This window comes from Silurus aristotelis (assembly GCF_946808225.1).
Source record: "Silurus aristotelis genome assembly, chromosome: 7".
Taxonomy (NCBI): Eukaryota; Metazoa; Chordata; class Actinopteri; order Siluriformes; family Siluridae; genus Silurus; species Silurus aristotelis.
This window is the reverse complement of record NC_139580.1, coordinates 24,042,334-24,065,424: the sequence shown is the minus strand read 5'-3', so window position 1 is coordinate 24,065,424 and position 23,091 is coordinate 24,042,334. Positions and strand designations below refer to the sequence as shown.

At 36.7% G+C, this 23,091-nt stretch overlaps 1 protein-coding gene across 25 annotated transcripts in view; it reads left to right on the top strand.

Annotated features, from left to right (window-relative positions):
- The window catches only part of nrcamb (neuronal cell adhesion molecule b), an 85,725-nt gene that overhangs the window by 40,066 nt on the left and 22,568 nt on the right, over window positions 1-23,091 (top strand). For 10 of the 25 annotated variants that reach the window (XM_083546155.1, XM_083546145.1, XM_083546157.1 and 7 more), the window contains exons 3-12: window positions 12,967-13,105; window positions 15,176-15,281; window positions 16,723-16,919; window positions 17,256-17,378; window positions 18,785-18,955; window positions 19,381-19,437; window positions 20,394-20,505; window positions 20,635-20,819; window positions 21,246-21,377; window positions 22,792-22,935. In XM_083546155.1, coding sequence (XP_083402281.1) covers window positions 13,018-13,105; window positions 15,176-15,281; window positions 16,723-16,919; window positions 17,256-17,378; window positions 18,785-18,955; window positions 19,381-19,437; window positions 20,394-20,505; window positions 20,635-20,819; window positions 21,246-21,377; window positions 22,792-22,935 — 1,315 coding nt within the window. In that variant the 5' untranslated portion in view covers window positions 12,967-13,017. Of the gene's footprint in view, window positions 1-12,966; window positions 13,106-14,673; window positions 14,692-15,175; window positions 15,282-16,722; window positions 16,920-17,255; window positions 17,379-18,784; window positions 18,956-19,380; window positions 19,438-20,393; window positions 20,506-20,634; window positions 20,820-21,245; window positions 21,378-22,791; window positions 22,936-23,091 lie in introns of all 25 variants that reach the window. The other 15 variants (XM_083546149.1, XM_083546137.1, XM_083546143.1 and 12 more) reach the window with 3 other exon arrangements.

Genomic DNA, 23,091 nt, shown 5'->3' with positions numbered 1-23,091 from the left:
GCAGCATAACAATATGTATTTGTATTAGCATGTGTAAACATCTATTGATTGGCATTATCTTAGCAAACAGTATACTTTTTGATAGTTCATAAAAATATATACAGATGGCCCCTGAGTTACAATGGTTTAACTTGTGATTTTTCGATCTTATGGTGACGATAGCGATACGACAAAATTGTATAAACATTTAGTTTTATGTGTCAATAAATGTAGCAGCGTATTCTCCGCACTCCACTCACAAACCGGTGCTCATCCACTCGCCCACTGCCACATACATAAAATACTTTGTAGTTTATACCGTACATTATTGGTAATTGCTCTGTTTTGCTGATTTCTGTACTGTGTTTTGTTCAATTATTAATACTATATATACTGATCATCATTCTTTAAAACTCCAGAGTAAGCTAGGCCATGTCTCATGTCCCAGGGGGGCGCGCCCCACTATTTGAGAAGGACTGATTTTAACTAATTAGCCTGGACCATATGCTTTATGCGTTATGCATATTCATTTGCTTACCAATAAACACATACAGTAGGATCATTCTGGTACAAAATTAATTAGATTTAATCATATACGATTATTTTTTCCACAAATATATTCTGCACTTTGATTTATGTCCAGGCAGTGGTGCATACTAAGAGTACTGGGATGCCTGACAAGGTTTTGACCAGATTTATACAAGGCGATAAAAACATTGTTACACAAAAAACAATAGTATGAGTATGAGTAAATGAATAAAATAGAAAAAAACAAACAGATTATTTGTTGCTTACAATATAACTTATTTAGACTATAGTGCTGTTGAATTCTGGAATCTGATTGGTCAGAAGGCTCTGATGGTAGTTTTAGCTGCAAAGTACAGCATAAGTTTACATTATATAAATGTGCTTGTTCTGATACATCATTTTTTTTTGGTAGAAACAGAATATACACAGGGACGTTTATTTACATTAGAATGTAGGATACATAATTTGAGGCTATTAATAAAAATATTTAAACTGTGGTGATATGGTGTTCAATATAAATACCTTTTCTGTTTATGCAAGAAGTCTTGAGTTTTAGCGATTTGTAACAGCCAGTAAGTAAGTTTAGAGCCAGACAGACTTATTATATTTAGGACAGACCAAAAAAGGAAATTGGAAATGGAAGAAGTGTTTATAGTGGCTATAAGTGAAACCAGGAACTGTTGCCAATCAACAACCAAAATTAGTAAAACTAAAAATAGTAATGTGTGGCAAAAGAGGAATAAAACACTTTTAGGTTGAGTATTTCTCCATAACCCCAAACTGCTTAATACAACACAAACAATACATATAGCTAAATGTTTCAAAATCTGATTTGTGCCAGAGCACAATCTTGCAGCTTTTTCCAAGTCACTTGATCAGAGTGGCATTTTTGTAAAAACGCATTTAAAAAAAAAAAAAAAAAAGCATTTCATGATTTGCTATCGATAATCCAGAATCTTGCCCTTTTGTACATGTTTCCAGAGACTGATAGGCTTACCACTTTCTAACCACTTTTCTCTTTCCTCTTAATAAACACCATTAACGCTTCAACTCTTACACAGTTTCATGTGTTAAGAATCCGTACTTCTGCAGGCATGACCTCAAAAAGCTACCGATGGACACTCACTTGTTGAGTGTCAATCAATTTCCCGTCGGCAGAAAGTACACCCACAGCCATTGAAATGTCCATTAAATGACATGGCTGGGTGAACGGTTCACTGGCTAATAGAAGCACATTAGACAAGGTCACACAACCCACCGTCGCACATCAACAAAGCCTGCAGATCAGAAGTCTGTCGATTTCAGCTTTAAAAACGGAAACTTGTCTGGCCTGCACATTCAAAACCCAAAAGCACAGACTTTGTAGATAGCATAGGAAAGCTTTTTTCCCAATTAAAACGTGTTTACTCAGAGCATCGATGAATAAGGCTTGCCATTCTCTTTCAGCAGTGCGGAAATGTTTTGCATATGAAAGATTTTGTTGGTGATTTCCGGCAATTAATAATGAGGGTCAAATGTGGAGCATTATTAGATTAGAAAAAGAAATCGAAGAAAACATCCCTGAACTAAAATGGTCCAAAACTTGCCACAGTTTCCAAAATAGACATTATGGATTGTAATTAGTTAAGGATTTGAGGCAAATGAGGTCTCACTTAGCTTAACCTTCTCAGGTCCAATATCATACTCGCGATTTCGAAACGTTTCCATGCAATAATGGAAGCTTTGTGTTGGGAAAAGATTTGCCATTAATTGCGCTGCTAATCCTATATGTTTGATTAGGTGTTGCCACCGGGAGGTCAGCTGATTCTCCCTCACACTTGTGGGCTACAGAAAGCACTGATTTCATTTTCTCACAGTTTGAAAGAGGTTTTTGTAGGCTTGCGGTCTAGAATTGAATGGTCGGCTTTTTTTTGAAAGCAGTGAAGGGAGACGGATTGTTATTCACCTGCAGGAACTGAATGAGTTTAAGGAGTGGCTGGACTCGCCCTATGCCATGACCTTTACTGATTCTCATGCTGGATATTGGATTATTTCATGACAAACACAGTGACACTCCATGCTCACAATGTGATTGACGACGTATTCAATGTGCGTTTTGTGTCTTTTTTTTTGCCGACAGTCACAGTACGACACAGGCATTGTTGCGCACATTTGCCTCATTTTAAGGAAATTAAACGCGAAACAGTACACCTCCTTTCATACTCCCACTTACTATAATGAATTTCTCTCTCACTCCCGCTCAAGCAGTTCTCACCGCCTTTTCTTCTCCTCTTCATCAGGGAGTCCGGTTTGTGCAAGCGAGGCACAATAGGGACAGGGATGAAATGGGGAGAAGCTAATGAGAGAACGCCGCCTTCCACTGTTACATATAGCTCTACCCTGTGTGCCAGAGAGCCCTTGCTCACAATAGAGGGGTTTCAGAGGTCTGCACTACATGTGATTGTAATTCCTGGCACTGGGAATATACTGTTTGACTGTTAAGTGGAAGCAAGAGATGTAGACCACCTCCAGGGCGACCTTTCAGAGGAACAGGTGGGAATGGGTCCGAAAAAAAAAAGGCTTTGACATTCAGAAGAATGAATACATGGTGAAAAAACAAGGTTAACTTTCATTCATATCCTCCTAAATGTACAGGCGATTTCATTTTAACTAGACAGCACCAGATGGGCACTAGTCATTTACATTCTTTCAGTTTTTTGTTGTTGCCATGGTTACCTATGTTAATTGGAGCCACAGTAGGTCCTGTATGGCTAATTTTCATGTGTAGCAGCTAAATTATTTACTTGTTTGGAAAAATCAACAGGTGGTAAATTATACTGTGTATTTTTCACGTAAGTAAATAGGTGTTATATCATAATGAATTGTTTCAGACACACTTCTACAGTTTTTTACCTTATGACCTAGGTATCACTTATTTGACCACTGTGATATGTTAAAAAGTGCGAATAGATTAGTAATTGCATTTCCTGACAATGGAGCATCAGCAGTCCGAAAGCACCGGCAATGCTGTTAGTCAGCAGATCCTAAAGCTCATGAGAAAAAAGGGCCATTGATTACGGATTGTGCTGGAATGACATAGGCAGTGCGGTGAATAGGCTCCTCTAAAAGGACTGAGGTCACTGATTTTAGCAGAGATTCACTGTATGACCCACCAAACAAACCCCCCCCCCTCCCCAAGCATACAAACTAAAACAATAGTGCCAAATTCATTAACCTCTACATGCTAAAATGACTAAAAGTGCTTTTTTGCTTTTATATTCAGTGCTTTTATAAAGCAAACAGTAACACTTTTGGAAGCTAAAACTAAATGTAACAGATTCTATTGAAGATAAAAAAAGAAATGTCTGAATACCTGCACACTAATGGGTATAGAGTGTCCATTACATACACTTAATGGACATGAAGATACAAAGAAATCTCTGAACAACCACACAAATAAATTGATAAAATCTTCAATTTAAATTTAAGATCTTGAGTACAATTCTGCCAAGAAGATAAAACTGTCATGTTTGGATGTACCAAAACATTTGTCCAAATTGACATGGCCATGCCATTCCACTGACATGAACCCCAGATGGATGGACGGATGGATGGATGGATGGATGGATGGATGGAAGAATGGAAGGATGGATGGATGAATGGATGGATGGATGGATGGATGGATATTTTTGAGTGTGATTATACACATTTGTGCTCTTTCAGCCACAAGGGTGTTAGAAAAGTCAGGTACTGATGTTGGTTGTGGAGTCCTGGGTTGCAGTCAGTATTTAAATTTATCCCACAGGTGTTCAGTAGGGTTGAGGCCACAACTCTATAGCAGGACGCTCAAGATCTTCACTCCAACCCATGTAATCCATACCTATTTGTAGCTTTATACACAGGGGCATGGTCATGCTCGAACAGGGTCAAGTGAAGACAGAATGTAATTTTTCCACATCTAAAGACATCCTATTCTAATGCCATGCTCTGTGGTAATAATCTGGGGAAGAGCCACATATTGCTAAAAAATGTATCATGTGTTCGAGTACTTTTGTCCATATAGTGTATGTTACCCCTAAATTTCTGAAAGCATTGTGATTTAATCGTGCATAGTGGAAATTTGTACATAGGGGTTTTTGTGGTTTAAAGTTTTAGGAGAAGTCTAAGTTCTGTTCCAACACCATTCTTCTGTTTTTAATCAAGTTATTTACATATACAAATGCCTTGCCTTATGATCCTCCGTCTATCCTGTTGACTCAGGCATTCATTTGTGTGTGTAACCCTGGCACACTAAATTATATAAGCACAAAAGGAATTAAACTCACAGGGCTCTCTAAGGTCAGTTTTATTGCTCTCTCTGCTCCCTGCCTGACCTTGATCTCATTTTAATGACTTCTAAAATGATTTGGGGGCCGTAATCCTGCATTTGATCTGCTGCTTTAAAGTTCATGGACAAAGCGGCAGTAGTGTTTCTACCTGCTCATTGTAGTGAACTGTAGCAAACTTGAATCAGCATGTGTTTGGACATGAGGAAAATCTAGGATTGGTTTCCATTTTAATAAGTTCTGTAAAGTTCTAAGCTTCGCCTTACGGCTTTCTCAGCTGACGAATGTTGATACATCAGTGGATTTGATTATGCTATGTGGAAACTAATGAGTATGTTCTGATAAGCGTATGATAAAAAGCGTGTTTTGTATTCGTGTGATTGATCTGATTAGGCAGCATAGGCAGGATGCAGATTTCCCGCTTTGTTTCGCACGCTAACAAGATTCTTTGTTCATACACTTCCAGGGATTAGGATTTGACCACAGTACATTCTGAGAGCGGGAAAGAAGTTTTGAAAAAACAGTAAGACTAAGTAGAGTAACAAATAGATCTAATGAGCGAACGTTTATAATAATCTGTATTTGTAAAATGCCACAAGTCATTTTTTTCATTGCTATTTCAGGCTTTTTGGGGGCTGTTGCTGTTTTATAAAAGATCCTTCAGGCTGAAGCAGGCACAGATGGGTTGTATGAGTCTTATATGAGTGATTTGATTCGGCTGGTAATGTGAACTCAATGGAAAGGAAACAAGCTTCACATCATGCAAAACGCTGAATCACAAACACTTTCATGTAAATGATGTCAGCTCTGATGATGAATCATGTTTTTGCTAAACCCATATGACTGGGTTTTCTGAGTTAAAAAAAAATGTTGCTTGGAAAACAACACCCATAAACAACACCAAACATTGATCATTGTTCATTTGTATGATATGGTATTTTTTATGTTTTGCTTATAGAAAGGACTCCAGCTTGTTTTTAGCCAAATGCATTCCACAAACTACAGGACCCCGATTCATATGTTAACCATCTCGCTGATTAGCATAGCCCCCTCTGCAATTATAAAATCTAATGAGAGGCTTATGAGAGACGTACGCTCGGCCTGCGCTTGATGGAATGCTTTTGTGCAGCTGTCTTTATAGATAAGAGAAGAAGGAGAGAAAATTGAACGAATGGAATCTTCAAACACACCAGCTCTGGTCTTCAAAAAAATAAATCCTGATACACTTGATTCACCATGATGTTAAATAATTTAGGAGTCTTATGCTTGAAAGATTTTAAATAATTCAAGAAAAATGTGCAGGTCCGCCTTTGGTTTTAAAAAAGCTCCTCTGTATTGTAAAAAGATTTACATTTTTTATTTATTATTTCTGTTTTAGACTTTCACTATAGAAAAAGGATTTGGATAAAAAAATAGCATTATGGATTAAATAAATGATTGTGTCTAGAATAGAGCGCGGGGATATATAGCTTTAATATTGATATCATGGTAAATGATTATGCGATACACTTTTCTGAGATACTGATTTTTTTTTTAATGTGTTAAATCATTTGAAATCGAATGAAACCGAACAGATGGTGATGATTTAACATATTTTTCTTGTGTTTTTTTTCCTTGTAACTGTCAAAACGCTAAAACTCTTTTGCTAAACTACTTTCAAGTGTCTTGCCGATATCTTCAGGATTCTCGAAAATACACAGAAAAAACATGTATATTCTATAAATACTGTACAAGGATGAAACACAGGTCATATAAAAACCAAAAGTAAAAAAAAAGTTTTTATAGTGGAGACCCACAACATCACTTGAAGCAAGTAATTAATAATAAATTATTTGTTAATACATTTATCCCCCATTTTACCACTGTTTGAATCTGGCGCCCTCAGTTTATCGTGGGATTGCATTTGCCACATAACTAATTTGTTTTGCTGATTTTCCCGGTCTTATGCAGATAGCAAGATGGTCCAAAAACTTATAGGGAATTGTTTTATGTTGAAATAATTACATTTATTAATAAAAATATAATTATTAATTATAAAATGAATTGAAATGTTAATACAGTACAGTACTGTATACATAAAATAGCATTTTTTGGGTGGCGTCCGTTTATCGCGGTTTTGGAACGTACCATAACCACTGCGATAAACTGGGGATTACTGTAAAAAAAGCATTTGCAGTGTAAAATTCCAGTAAAGTTCAGTAACCATACACACCTTAATCTCCTTAACATTGCATTCACACCTTATTTTCTTTTTGAATAAATAAAATGTTATCAGCATTATACACATGAGACTGACAGTGGTCTTTGGTATTATTTGTAAGGGACCATTTTCCAGTTGTAAACTGAGCTCATTTGTAGTTAATCCTTTCCCTCAATTAAATACAGAAGTGCTAATAAAATATTTGTTTTACCTTAGACCATAATACCAGTCTATACAACTACAACTGTCTATATATTACATATAATTTTTAATAGGAGGCCATCTTAAAGGAAAGGGACACATGGGCCTTTTTTTACAGGTAGGATATTAAGAAAGTTTAATGTCATGCAATACGGTGTCAGTATGGTAGCAGTAATGAAAGTCAGGCTGTGTGTGTGTGTGTGTGTGTGTGTGTGTGTGTGTGTGTGTGTGTGTGTGTGTGTTTGTGTGAGACAGTATTTCTGATTGCAGTTCTGATTGAACATGCCTCCCCGCTGATTTCGGAAGCGGAGGACTCTGCACTAATGACTCTCTGCTCCGATGAACACGGAGAGCCATGTGTCTGACATGTGTGTTCATTTAAATAGCCTACAGATGCACATACAGAAGCCTGCCATACAGCCAGCATGGGGAAATGACAATGACTTCATTATTGGACGAGCATAACGGCATTTTCCATAGAAGCAAGAACGACAAAACGGCCATTTTTATATAATGAAAACTTGCCTATTTTCCGATAAGTGATAAGCATGATCGTGTGATCATGTGATACAAAGCACAAAGTAATCAATCTTGCGTCTCTTCATCACATTTTTTTTTCAACATGTATGCCAAGTCTGATCGAACCGATTTATCACTGCCTTGTCAAAGACCATTGATGTGAAATACGTGCGCAGGGATTAGATTGGAGAAAAGCCACATTCCATCGCTCAGTTTGGAAACTCATTTCTATAATGAAATATTGAATTTTTTTTGTTCAATCTGAACACGTCCTGGTTTCCTGCTGGTCAATAATTCAGTGATTCCATTTATTTGAAAAGAGACATATGATTAGGACTGTATGCTTGTTTTTGGTATTATGCATTATGCAGTAAGGCCAAACCACAAAGTGGACTCATATACAGTATACTCTCTGCTTGCATTAATGCAGTTATTTTCTGTATGGTTCAAAAAACAAAAGCAAATCTTTTTTTTTTCTCTTTTACATTTTTTATAATTTTTTTTTTTTTATCTTGTGCTTGTGAATATTTTTTCCCCAGAGTTAAAACGCTTGCTTGTGAATGCTGGTCTCTGATTCAGTGCTTGAGGCTAACAAAATTTCCACACTGTAACTCCATGCCTTCAGCTCCACTCTGGTTTGCTTTCAGAGCTGGTGCTAAATTAACCTGCACCAACAAATACATAAAGTCCCAGAGGACCCTATGAACCCGAGACCTGCTCCTGCAAATTTATGATGCCCCGCAGTGATCAGGAGCCAAGCATGCTGGGTGTACCGCCTCCTGTCCTGCCAGATGCTGCGTATTAAGACTCACTCTTCTTGCATATGATACAACAAAATTACAGAGCATGACCAAATTCATCTGTACTAGTGCAGTTTATGGCGTTTTTTTTTCAATAAGAACAGAAGGGCTTCAGCCACAATATAAAACTTGTGTTGTTTTATGTGGCACCGTATTAGCATAATACAAATCGAATTAGCTTCTCGACTGGTTAGGCTTGATCGCTCAATATGATGTGTCGATGCTGTTTTAGGAAGAAGGGCCTATTCAGTTAGAGTGTAATTGTTTCCTGAAATGCGTGATTTCATTCTGTGCCTTCGTGCTTCGCGGCTTAATGGACATGTCACTGAATATTTGTAGGCTGATGAATTGGGAGAATGAAATTCATCTCGAACAGTTAACTAAGGCCATGCATGCCATGTGCATACAGCTGGTGGGGCCAATGCCATCTCTTCATACGCATTAGAATCTAGATCTGGGTGTAGTTCACAACAATGAACCAAGTCGAATATGATGATCAGTGAAGGACGAAATACACAAACCATGTACTTGTCAAAAATGTAGGTAAAATATTATTCCATTCATAATAAAGGTGCTCCCTTTAAACTTGATTGAAAGTACAAAAGTATTTGCCTTCAATATTCAAAGTACTATGATTTAATATGGTTATATTGTTCCTATTATCATTTTTGTCACAAGACTCTTGTTTAACCTTTAATCGGTCCTTGGGGTCTATATGACCCCAATCGACTTTTCCTTGATTAAAAAAAAGGGTTCCCTTCATCTGAGTGGAATAATATTTTGTGACTTTTACTACATAATCTATCTATACACACACAAAAAAACTGGGCTTGATTCGGTTGTTCTGAAGGTATGTAAAAAAAATTTTTACACTTCTGGTCTTCGGGGTCAATATGACCCCACATTGAAATGAATGGGAAATGTGAAAAAAACTCAATATTTTTTCTTCATTTGTCAAAAAAAAAATCTATAAATCCAGCATAAATCAGAAATTTAGATCATCATTTAAGTGATTTTTTCATAAAAAATGAATATTTCATATGCAAGCTTATGGTGTAGTTGAGGAATTGTGTGGTAAATAGGTACAAAAGTACTTCATATCTCCCAAAACACAGCATTAATGAATAGATGAGAAGTAAACAAAAAATATATATATTATTTGTATAATTAAAAATGTATATTTTTTGTATAATTTCTCTATCAATTGTTGGGGTCATATAGACCCCAAAGACCAGATTTGTAAACAGGAAACGAAGACCTTATGAGGGTTAATTAACTCAGTTTATGTGAAAAGACTCTAATGTTACCCTTAGCACACCATCTATTAATAGAATGATATTAATGAGTCAAATACGGATTGATATCTATTAAAAGATCATGAGCCCGAAACCTTCTTTTACAACTACTTAAAAAAATTGCCCAAATAAGGCCACAGGTGTTGTGGCGAGTTCGAGTCAGGATTTTCTTCCATTATTTATTCCTCTCAAAATGTTCTGATTGCTGTTGAACTGACGCTGAGCTGTATGTTGATGTAAGTAGGTACCACCAAGTGCCAATCAAAACTACCGTATTTTCCGGTCTATAAGCCGCTATTTTTTCCCACGCTTTGAACCCCACGGCTTAAACAATGAAGCGGCTAATTTATGGATTTTTCCTGGGTTTTTCCCGGTTTCACAAACTTCAAGCCAAAAAACTGAGACCCAGAACATTAGACCAATGAAATTGCGAAACGGGTTCAGGTGAACCAATAAAACTCTTTATATTAAATCAGATGCGCTCCCACTGAATCAGGCCGCACCACATCATAAATATGGATGAGGTTCCTCTGACGTTTGACCTGCCGCTCACTCGGACTGTCTACAGAAAATGCGAATCATTCGTCACGCTGAAAACAACCGGGCATGAAAACACGCACTTCACCTGTGTTCTGAGCTGCACGGCATCGGGAGAAAAGCTTCACCGATGATGATTTTTAAACGCACGACGATGCCAAAAGAAAAACTCCAGAGAGAAATTGTTGTGAAAGGAAGGAGGAAGACAGTAAACAATTACTTTCTTGGTAGGCTACTGTTTAGATACAAGTCGTGTATCAGTGTATTTAGATACACCGTCTTTCGTTAAAGCCCTTGTAAAGTTCATTAGTTTTAATGTAGACAACAACTGATTTTGCAAAATGTAGTTGAGTAAACATTAAGATATTTGACTTTTAAATGTAGTGAAGTTAAATTAAAAGTCCCCCCAAATGGAAATTCTTCAGTAAAACACAGATATGCGAAAAAAGCGACTTAAGTACAGTAACATTTACTTACCACCACTAATGATGATACAGGACTGTTTTAATAATCTTTTTATTACTCTTAGAATTTAGGAGAATGGAACGTTAGCTCTGACTTCTAAGATAGATTCGTGCCATTAACTGGAAGGTACAGTCGCTAAATTAATAATAATAAATAACAGAAGACAGGAACAGTAACTAATGCATGCTGTAAACTTATCTCCCCATTACTAGCTACATTGACGCACACTCTTCTCATCTCTCCATACTTCTCTCTCATCTTGTTTTGACATTTGTACACATCCAATCCTGCGAATAGACAGTGTCAGGTGAGTTAGTCTAAATTCGCCTGCTTTCTCTCTCTGTTAATGGCGAAATGGGACATTCACACTGCCTGGCAACAATGAAGGCTCTTTAGAGGCACATACGTGATTGGCAGCTGCATTCTATCCTCTATTTGGCTTTGAAGAGCAAAGTTTTTCTTGCAGGAGAATGGGGTTGGAATCCATGGTAACCAGGCACAAGTGATCGCAGGATTTCATGTTACGTTGCGGATGGTTTCAGTTCCAGTCTGATGAAATGATTTTGAAAGGGTTCACTGCTTATAAAATTTGTTGAAGACATGGCACGATAATTTATTTTTGGCATTGATATTGTGTGTCCATCACCCATTAGGCTTATCTCACTACATGACATCACATTGCCCCATTATACAGTAGTGTTTATGCCGAATATAATCAACAGATCTGACTTTCTTCACGCATTTTGGGAAGGAGCTCATAGTGAGATAACAAAAGGTATTCGTGCGTTCAGTGAACAGGGTAGTTACATGTTAATTAGCAGAAATATCACCAAATAATGGCATTTACATTCTAACTACACATCTGTTTTAAAGTTTAACAATACTTGTACAATGACAACCCAGAGAAAGGCTTGCAATGTAATTGGTAAATACCTACAAACTGAACAGTTCCTATGCTGTTGCTGTGTACGTACTGTCAAATTACAGACTGATTGAAAGCTTGAACTTTGGGTTGGTTACCAGGGTACACTACAGCACAGCTATGTAAATATTAGGTAAGTTTCATTTATTGGACTCTTTCAATGTAGATGATTACAAGCAGGGTAAAGTCTTTCAAATTGAGCATGGATATTCGTAAAGAATTGTCTGTTGAAACTGTCTTGTGTACTTTTTTTGAGCCGAAATTAAATGTGCACTGTGCCGTACTGTGTCTCAAAAAAGTCAGTGACTGTGTGAGAAAAGTCTTAAAAACACTTGATTAAAAATATTTCTTTAGTCATGTGGAGTGACAAGTGAAGGGGCTAATGGCTTTTCTATACTCTGACTTAATTGAGTTTGTCCAGTGAGGTTATAGGTTTAGATAGATAGATAGATAGATAGATAGATAGATAGATAGATAGATAGATAGATAGATAGATAGATAGATAGATAGATAGATAGATAGATAGATAGATAGATAGATAGATAGATAGATACATACATAGATACATACATAGATACATACATAGAGACATACATACATACATACATACATACATAGAGACATACATAGAGACATACATAGAGACATACATACATAGAGACATACATACATAGAGACATAGAGACATAGATAGAGACATAAATACATACATACTTACTTGCATACTTACTTACTTACTTTATTTATCTCAATGGGAAATTTACAGCTTCCAGCAGTATCCACAAACATAGGCAATAAGGCATGCAATAAATACTACAAAATATAAAAAATGTTAAGGTACATTAAAGAAAAGAGTAGGGAAAAAACAACAACACAGTGTTTGTTGAGTCTGTGCAAGTTAAGAGTCTGTGCAAAGTCCTGTCGACTCAAATTTTGGAGAGTTATGTTCAAACCAGAGTGTAAATGTACAGTAGTGTACAGTGTGTAGTGGAGGTTTAGTAAGAGATTTATTGTGGATAATTAGTTTTCTCCTTCTTTCTAGAGATTTACAGTATAATGTCTCTTTGCTTTTTTATCCACTGCGTTGCTTACAGTTTATTGTCTTTCGTTTCTCCCCATAACGTTCAAAATGTCTGCATTTTACTTCCTGTCCTAAATAATGACTCCCTTTTCCACCTGTGTAGTTGACATTCTCCCACCTTGTTTCTCTTTGCAGTGGTGAATGTTCTTGTAAAAACTGTGGCCCTGATAGTGGTCTCAAATACTTATGATGGACAGATCGAGAGACCTTTGTACGATGCTACTGGTGCTTTTAATGGGTCCTGTGCTCACGGCACTGGAGGTCCCTCTCGACCGTAAGTATACCCGCATGCACACACATTCCCTACAGTATTACTATACATATCTTTTTCGATCACTTCAGGCACAATTATTTCTCCAACATGGACTAGGGATGTAACAATCAAAGAAAAATGTGGGATTGACTTATTGCAATTCAGAATTATACTTATTATTAATGAAATGCAGTTGTAATGTTTTAGAGGTTCCCAAATTTAGAGGTCCCAATCTGTAAAATAAACCCTTTTTAAACTTCATTTCTTGAAGAGCTCTGAAAGAGTGAGTAACTACAGATTGCAATGGCCAGAATGCATTTATATGTATTATGGTTATGCAGCCATGTTATAACATTTAAAAATATACTTTTTATTAGTTTTCTAATATTACCAGTGGCTGTAAAAATTAGGCAGTTTAATCAACATTAAAGTGCTGTTTATACTCCCAGGTTCATTGTGTTTCAGTTGCCAATTTTCCTTGAGTCAGACACAGAATTTATAAATGTATTAATTATTGAAGATATGTTACATTGTAAGCAACATTTTAATAATATTTTTGTTCCTAGCCAAATTTGATTTAGTTACTTTTATACAGACAAGAATGAACCTTGTATTGCTTTGTTGATAGATAGGAAAGGAGCCATTACAATTTTCTTCATTCATGTTTTGTTTGAAACATTAGAATAGAATTGATCCTGATTCCAGTATCACAAAAATCGAATCCAAATGAATTATGATGCCCCTAATCAGTTTATTGTTACACCACAATCTGTGTATATAAAAATAATATAAAACTGTTTATTCAAAATAAAAAAAACTTGCTTACTTTGCTATTTTTTTCTATTTTGCGTAAAATGTTATTTTGTAGATGCATTTTAGCTTTGTTTTTTTTTCTTCTTCTCTCCTTTCAGTATGATTAGCGCATTTTTTAAAACTATGTAAATATTAATGTAACCGAACAAATAAAAAAAACTGTTTTTACCTTATCTGTCTGAGGACAAGTTAACAGTAACATGATCCTTTAAAAAACCAGTGTGTACATTTATAGTATCTGTAAGCACGGTTGCTAATATTTTGTAGCCAAAGGGATTCTAGCTAAGAGACATCATAACGTTGTTTACATTACATTACATTACAACCATCAATGAATGTACAGTGGTACCCCGCTTATCGACCTTAATCCGTTCCTTAAAAGTTCCTGTCATGGACATTCGGTTCACAAACCGAAGTTTAATTTACGATAGATGCTCTCTCCGCGAAGGCTGAGGCGAGACTGGGAAGATCCTTTCCCTCGCTCCACGTGGGTCGGGGTAAAAAAAGGTCGATAAGCGGGCATTTGGTCGTTCAGCGGGTGCAAATTTCGGTCGAAAAACTGTTCGCTAAGCGAAAAGGTCGATGTCCGAGCCGGTCGATAAGTGGGGTACCACTGTACTAGGATCCTAAGCAGGGGCTATATGATATATCTACTGTATTAAAAGTGCCTATTTTTATTGGAAATACATAGCTAGCTACAATTGGTTAAAACTAAACTAATGTGTGATTTTCTTTTATACTTGTCATTATTTTTCTCTCTCCTGTTGGGAATAAAGCTAAAGTTCTGGAAGGATGTAAGTGCTGAATTGGTTTTGATGTTGGAATTTCCTGTTTGCTTTTGTGTTGCATATGACTTTACAGGCATTGAACTTGGGCCTGCATCCACTGTGCTGTAATTTATTCTTAATTAACTTTGCGAGATAATAATGCAAACAATTGAGCCAAAACAGTGCAAGAATGATTTGCTCTTGTAATTTATGTTCAGCATGGTCCATCAAAATCTAAATCCTATGTTTGTACTGGTTTAAGTACATGTATATGCTGCATGTTAGCCCTGTGTGCTGTGAGTTTGTTTTTGAAATTGTTTTGCCTGCTTTTGTTTTGCCCATTTAGATATAGAAAAATGAATGCATGGCATCATGTCTTCAAGTTTTGTTTGCAGTTGTGTAATTATAGGGTTTGAAGACGAGTGTTTGTGTCATTGCGGTGTATTAGCAAAATGATCACAGTAAGTAATGACCATAGTGATTTATTCTTTTTTTTTATGTTTGACCTCAGTGCCACAGCCTCCAACCATAACCCACCAGTCTTCTAAAGATTACATTGTGGATCCACGAGAAAACATTGTCATTCAGTGTGAGGCCAAAGGAAAACCTCATCCAAGGTGAGAGATTTATTACACATAGATTATTTGCACATAATTGACTGATTTCCTATTATGTTTGAATGAACTGCAAGCAAAGGAATTAAAAAATAATTTGATATTGGTGATTTGAGTCAGAGTTGTCATCAAAGAATATAAAACAGTATAACAGCTTAGAGATAATCATGTGGCAGTTATCTATAAAATAGTGTTTTGTTATGAAAAGTCTGTGATTTGCTATCTGTAAATTTCACAAAGAACCCAGATCTAGCACTTCTAAAGGACTAACTTTGAGCGGAAAGAAAATCAGCAGAAATGTGTCAGCCAGCACATACTAGCTCTGTGTAATCCTCATGCGTTTCTAACAAGATAAACAATCTTTTTGTCTGGCTGTGATAGATGTGACTGTTGCAATGAAATTCTCTGAAGATTAAACTGAGTACACGGAATGACAAAAAGTATGCAGACACCCGACTCATATGTGCTTGTTGAAAGTCAGTTTCTGGATTTAATCCCTTTTTTAAATAACCTTTACTCTTCTACAAAGGCTTCACGCTAGAAAGCCTGCTCTGCTGCTAAGACAGACTTCTGATCAGAGTTCAAATCCCAGCATTGCCAGGTTCCATGATTGGGTTCTTGGGCCTTAACCCTCAACTGCTCAGTTGTATAATTAAGATAAGGCATTCTGAATAAGGGCATCTGCCACCTTTTATAAATGTGGCTGTTTTAGGAAGACTGATAGGATTTGTGTTCATAGAAGAGTATATATATTTTAACATTATGACCGGTAAAGTGAATAAAACTGATTATCTCTTCATCGTAGCATCTGTTGATATAGTAGGCAGCAAGTGAACATTTTGACCTGAAAGGTGACGTGTTAGAAGCAGGAAAAATGGTCAATTGTAAGGATTCAAACAAGTTTGACAATGGTCAATTGTCAGTATCTATCAAAAATGGTCCAAGGAAGGAACAGTGGTGAACCGGTGACAGGGTCATGGGTGGCCGAGGCTCATTGATGCACGTGGGGAGCGAAGTCTGGCCCGTGTGGTCCGATCCAACAGATGAGTTCATGTAGCTCAAATTGCTGAAGAAGTTAATGCTGTTAATGCTCGACAGGTCAGGACTGGTTTGGCAGCAAAAGGGGGTTCAACACAATATTAGGCAGATGGTCATAATGTTATGCCTGATCAGTGTATTTATTAGTAATATCTATAAAAGTCTGGAGTGCAGTTCTATGGGACTGAGGTCACGGCTCTGTGCAGGACGTTTTTTTCTTTCGTGAGAGTTGTCAGGTTTTAACCTCAGAAAACCATAACTTAATGGGCTTTTATTATGCAGAAACCATTGGGTTTGATTTTGATTGATATGTTTTGATAATGACTCATAACATTGTGGTAACATTACAAACCACACACATCAAACAGTGCATTGTTAATTGTTAATGTTGATTGTGTTTACACAGCTTCTCCTGGACCAAGGACGGCATCCATTTCGATGTTGAAAAGGATTCTAAAGTGACTATGAAGCCTCATTCAGGGACTCTGGTGATTGACATTAGTGGAGGAGAGCGAGCAGAGGATTACGAGGGTGTCTACCAGTGCACCGCACGCAACGAGCATGGGACAGCTCTCTCGAACAACATCATCATTCGCCAGTCTCGTATGTTTGAATCCTTCATTTATAAACTCGCTGTTTTTGGTTTGTTGTTTCAATTTTGAATGTGCAGTTAAATTCAACATTAAACTTTCTTTTTGTTATACATGTGAACAAAAAGTCATGCTTACCATCATCAAAGCACTTATTTTGGAAGGTATATCAATTTAAAAACAGAGCATGCAAAGATCCTTAATATTCCTATCATATTCTCCTCATGTTTAAACAATAGCTCCTTCCTATTCACTCTTTCCTCCATCACTCCAGATGCAACTCACTGTGTATTTTGCATGTTGGGAAACATTTCTAGACATGTAAACAGACGTGTGTTGTGTCACACAGGATCTCCTCTGTGGTCAAAGGAGAGAATCAAACCAATCATCATCCAGGAAGGCAGATCTCTAGTGCTGCAGTGCAGACCTCCTGCAGGACTCCCTCCTCCTATTGTCTTCTGGATGGACAACAGTAAGCTTCTTTTTTTTTTTTTGCCTACTCTGCACCTTAACAGCACTAATCGTCCCTTAGAATCAGACTCGTGTTCATTCTGCATTTGCACACAGCACCTTACATTGCCATTGTCACTTTAACTGTTTTGGCTTGTTATTGCTAAACCTCATTACATCCCATACAGTTTAAACACAGTTTTTTACACATCCATATATAGTTGCACTATTTTAACTTAACTACCAGTTATTTATGTCAAACACTTATCTAATATATTCTTTCATATTGCCTCATATGTTCTCCTATTTTTATTTATAGTCACCTTTATCTAAAATTTTCTGAGCAGCTGATCAGGTTAACATTTCACTGCAAGTAGTATTCTGTACATAACTATGATTGTGACAAATACAAATCATGAAACTTGAGTCTTATACACAATGATTGGTTCTCTTCCTAATTAACACAATCATTACTTCTCATAATGAGGCGGTGATTAATTGCAGATATAATTGATATACACTATTTGAACAAAAGTTTATGGACACTTTACTGTAAAACTTTCTCATTCCACATTTACTCCCTTTTGCAATTATAATAACTTCAACTCTTCTGGGAAGATGTTCCACTTGTTTTTGGGGATTGTACGCATTCAGCCATAAGGGTGTTAGTAAAGCGTGAGGAGGCCTGGGGTGCAGTCAGCGTTTCAATTCAGCTCAAAGGTGTTCGGTAAAGTTGAGGTCAGTGCTCTATTGCAGGCCACTCAGGATCTTCCTTGTCGACCCATAATACCACATTATTATGGAGCTGGTGCTGGAACAGGAGAAATTTCATGCATCCGGAGACATCCTATACAATTGTGTTCCTCCGACTTTGTATTAACAGTTTTGTATTACAGTATATATATATATATATATATATATATATATATATATATATATATATATATATATATATATATATATATATATATTATTATTATTATTACATTTATGAAATGTATTTAGGATAATAATAATAAATATTGCAATTTATGATTAAATGATTGCACACTGTTATTAGATACAATTATGACACAACCTATAATAAGAGGATCAGATTTTGGAGGTAGGTGTCTATTTCCTGGAATTCTTCTAAACAAAACAGAGCTGCACTTACTAAATCTACTTCACTCTCTGAGTCCTATTAGGTATTTCAGATTTCTATCAGAAGATGTTATATTTTATTGCTACACATACTTAAGGATTTGGGTTGAACCAGCAGGCTGATTCTGTTCCTCTGTTCTCTTTCTCAATTTTATATCACTCTCTGTACCTGCTGTGTAAAGCTGTCATCCTTGCCCTATTAACAGACTTTAATAGCCTCACCTGTCAGGCTCCTATTGTAACTCCCTTTTTTCTTTTTTTTTCCTTTCATTTTTGTGGCCACAGATTTCCAGAGGCTTCCACAGAGCAACCGTGTCTCTCAGGGCCTGAACGGTGACCTCTACTTCTCCAACGTTATTTCGGAAGATTCCAGAAATGACTACACTTGTTACGCACGTTTTCCCCACACACAGACCATTCAGCAAAAGCAGGCCATCAGCGTCCGTGTCCACAACAGTGAGTCCCTTATGAGTACTGCGTACATCTGTAGGAGAAAAGCTGGGGGTAGTTTCCTGCAGTAGTTTATTATTACGATAATCACAGTTGCGATGGCACTCGATCTGAATGGGTGGCCTTGTCTGAAGTCACATAAGTTTTTGTCTGAGAAGGTTGCAGTTAAGCTTTCAAACCACCATTCATCACGGTAATGTACTGTCCTGTCTTTCTGAGGGACAAAGAGTACTCTTGGGGCATGTTTTTTGTGAAATGTCACTGGCAGCAAAACACGTTAACCCTTTAATTAATTATGTTTTTCTTTCTTGTCTTTGTTTATCCACAGCTTTCATTTTATGGCCATTTTTGTTTTTTCCGCCATTTTTATTTAATTTAATTTATTTATTTATTATGAATTTACATGCATGTGAATTTTTGTTGTGTTACAGTGGATGCAATCAATGAGACAATGGCAGATTATTTGAATGAGACTGATTTGTTTGGTGGTGAGTGATACCGCCCCCTAGTGATTGCCCTTCTTTACATAAATCAACCCCTAGAGATTAACCCCTTCTTTCAGTTTCACCAACCACGAATCACTCTCTAACTCGAAACAAACGCCAATCAGCTTTTTCTCACCTCTCCGTTACATACTTGGGTTTTCACATTCTCAAACGTTCTTGTATTTTTTTCTTAAAATTTATTTTTCCATTTTTCTATATGATCTATTACTTGATCCAATTAAAAAAAAAACAACTTTGCATGGTGCTCTTTCCTATTGCTTTCCAGACTTTTCTTGCTAACAGAAACAACAAAATCTTTATTTCTCGTATTAATTGAAATGATTACTGACTGCTTTTATTAGTGTAAAATAATAAGAAATCTGTTCGATAAAATCTTAAGCTCTTAATATTGTCTTAGCAGTTCTTAGCAGTATATAGACTCATTAGTATTTAGTTTCGGATGATGACATTTAATCTGCTCCTACAAAATGCTTGTAGATTTTTTTTTTTTTTTTTTATTGTAGCCAGAGCATCCAATAACATCATAGTACTACTACTGATCCCTCTATCCATCTCATTCAAGCGATTCTGAGATTCACACTCAGTTTGCTCATTTCTCATTGATGCCCCAGTATTCACATCCAGGTCTAATTTACAAAAGGTTTTAAAATAAGGTACTAGGTGTTATTCGATTCTCTTGTTCCTGGTTAATGTCGGATTTTATATACCAAGTGGCTACAGGCCTGACCGAAGGTAAAGCAAATGATTTATTACTTTATTTTGTTTTGATAGCTACATGGATCAAAACTGAAAAGCAAGCAAGTGTTTTATTATTAGTGAGTAAAAATGCAGTCGAAATGTGGTGCACAGCTCAGCATTTTCATTATTTATCACAACTGTGACCATGAAGCTGTTTACCTGCTCATGTAGGCTTCTTACTGTGAGTATTCTCACTTCAGATGAAGAAGTCGGGGAGACACAACCTTCATTTTTGGTTCCAAGTGGTTCTACGAGCTCTAAGATGGTCCTTAGAGGACAGGTTCTGGAGCTGGAGTGCATTGGCGCAGGACTGTAAGCCAACCCTTAGTTTGATTTTTGTTTCGTGTGATGATCTGTTGATTTTAACAGTGAGTGAAGGTAAAAGCAATAACGTGGTATCAGGTCTCTCATGTTTTCTTTTTTCCGTCATTTTTCTTCCAGCCCCACTCCAGTGATCTCTTGGAACAAGGTGGCCGGTGAGCTCCCCACAACAAGAACCGACTTCTTAAACTTTCAGAAAACGCTCAAGATCAGAGAGGTCACTGAGGCAGATGCTGGTGAATACCGGTGTACTGCAAAGAACCACCTGGGCTCTGTCCACCACACCATCCAAGTAACAGTAAAAAGTGAGAAGGATCGCATTTGCTCTCTTCTACATTTCCTGGTATTGATTTTTAAATGCAGTGCAGAACTTTATTATCTGGGGAACTGATGTTCTGTCAGTAAACATCATTGAATATTGAGAAACTTTATTCGATTGTCTCGTGAAAAGTGCAGGACAGGAAAAAGGTTCTGAGCACTCACAGCGTTAAAAGCTTGCATGCGTATTGAATACTGTAAACAAATGTTTTCAGATGGGAAGCTTTTGCATAATGTAGGCCACTATCTTATGAGTACTATGAGTCAGTTGTTTTGTTTGTCTTTGTGGTTGTAGCACTACTGTAAATATCTTGTTAGCTCTCAAAATGATTGTAGATAAATGTGAACAGACTAAATTGTGTGAAAATGTTCCTAATCCAGTTTCTTTGTTGTTCTTGCTTGTTGGTATCTAGCTGCTCCGTACTGGATCAGTTCACCACGTAATCTGATCTTGGCTCCGATGGAGAGCGGAGTGTTAACGTGCCTAGCAAGAGGAAACCCCAAACCCACCATCGCCTGGTTCATGAACGGAGTACCCATTGAGAGTCAGCTTCTTTCCTTATTATACACTTCCTTATTATAACCTGTGTTGCGTTGCGCTATTCAGATTATACAAATAACTTTTGTGTCTAGTTCGTGCCTCTGACATTGTCAGATGTTTGTTAATAAAATTATTACGAAAATTACAGTATAATAATGTAAATATAACATGCTGAAGGGTTTGATAAACTATTTAAATACCCATCTTCTAAGGTTATAACTCTCTGAGTAAATAAAATAAATCTGCCCTCATTGTACACTGTATAAACAAAGGTTTGTGGACACCTGACAACAAGATACGTGCTTTTTAAACATCTCATTCACATTTATTCCCCATTTGTTGATATAATCATTTCCGCTTTTCTGGGAAGATGTTCCACTAGATTTTGGAGTGTACTAGTGGAGATTTCTAGCTCATTCCATTACAAGGATGTTAGTAATGTCACATGTACATTTATTGATTTGAATTAAACCAAAAGCTTTATAGCAGGCCACTCAAGATCTTTCACATCAGATTATGTAAATCACATCTTTAAGGAGATCACTTTGTGGAAGGGGGCATTGCCATGCTGAAACAGTTTTGGGTCTACTAGTACAAATTCAAATTTTAATGCATCCAAAGACATTATATACTGCACAATTGCGTGCCTCCAACTTTAAGGTAAAAGTTTGAGGAAAAACGACATATGGCTGGAAAAATCAGCTGTCACAATACTTCGTGTCCATATAGTGTAAGTAATGTGTCCAATTAAAATGTCCTCTCAGTGTGGATTTTGAAGAAATGAATAGTGCCATAAATGTATTCATTTATACTGTATATGTCGTATACTGTACATTGTGTATTCATAATTTCATTTTGGCCTTAAATTTATATAATGTAGTTTCAGTTTACAGCGAGGAGGTTTATGGATGTGGTGAGGGAAGACATGCAGGTAGTTGGGTTGAAAGAGGCAGATGTAGAGGACAGTGGGGTATGGAGACGGATGGAGAAGAAGTTACAGTTTACAGCGAGTATATTTATGAGTGTATTTACAGCCCAAAACATAAATATCAGCATGTCATATTGATCATTTAAACAGACTGACAGTAGCATTAGACTTTATGCTGCTCCTCACTCTAGCTGATACCACAGAAGAAAAAATTGGCTTAAGGTCAAGTTCAGGATTACATGTTACTCAGATGTAATTTGATTGTAAATGTAATGGTGATTTAAAAATGTAACTTTTGAGTCATACAGCATTCTTGTATCTGATGAACTGATGTCTGATCAATTTTCACTATGGACTTCTGAATACGAATTCTGAATACGGCCCAATGCATGAGACCTTTAAGTGTATCAATTGTAGACATTTTTATCCAACACTTTTGCCCAACAAATTGTGATTTAATACTTTGTACCTGTGTTTTGTTTTCTAACAGATTCTCCTGCAGATCCAAGCAGGAAGGTGGAGGATGATACTATTACTTTCACTGACATTCAGACAGGCTCCAGTGCTGTGTACCAGTGCAATGTGTCTAATGAATATGGCTATCTGCTCGCCAATGCCTTTGTCAATGTACTAGGTAATATGCTTGTTTTAAACAATCTCAAGCTTGTGAAATATTCTTTCTAAAGCACAAATATTTATAAACTTATTCATGTATACAGTATCTCACAAAAGTGTTTACCCCTCTCACATGTTCTCGGGGGACAATACTATAGAAATGAAACTTGAATAT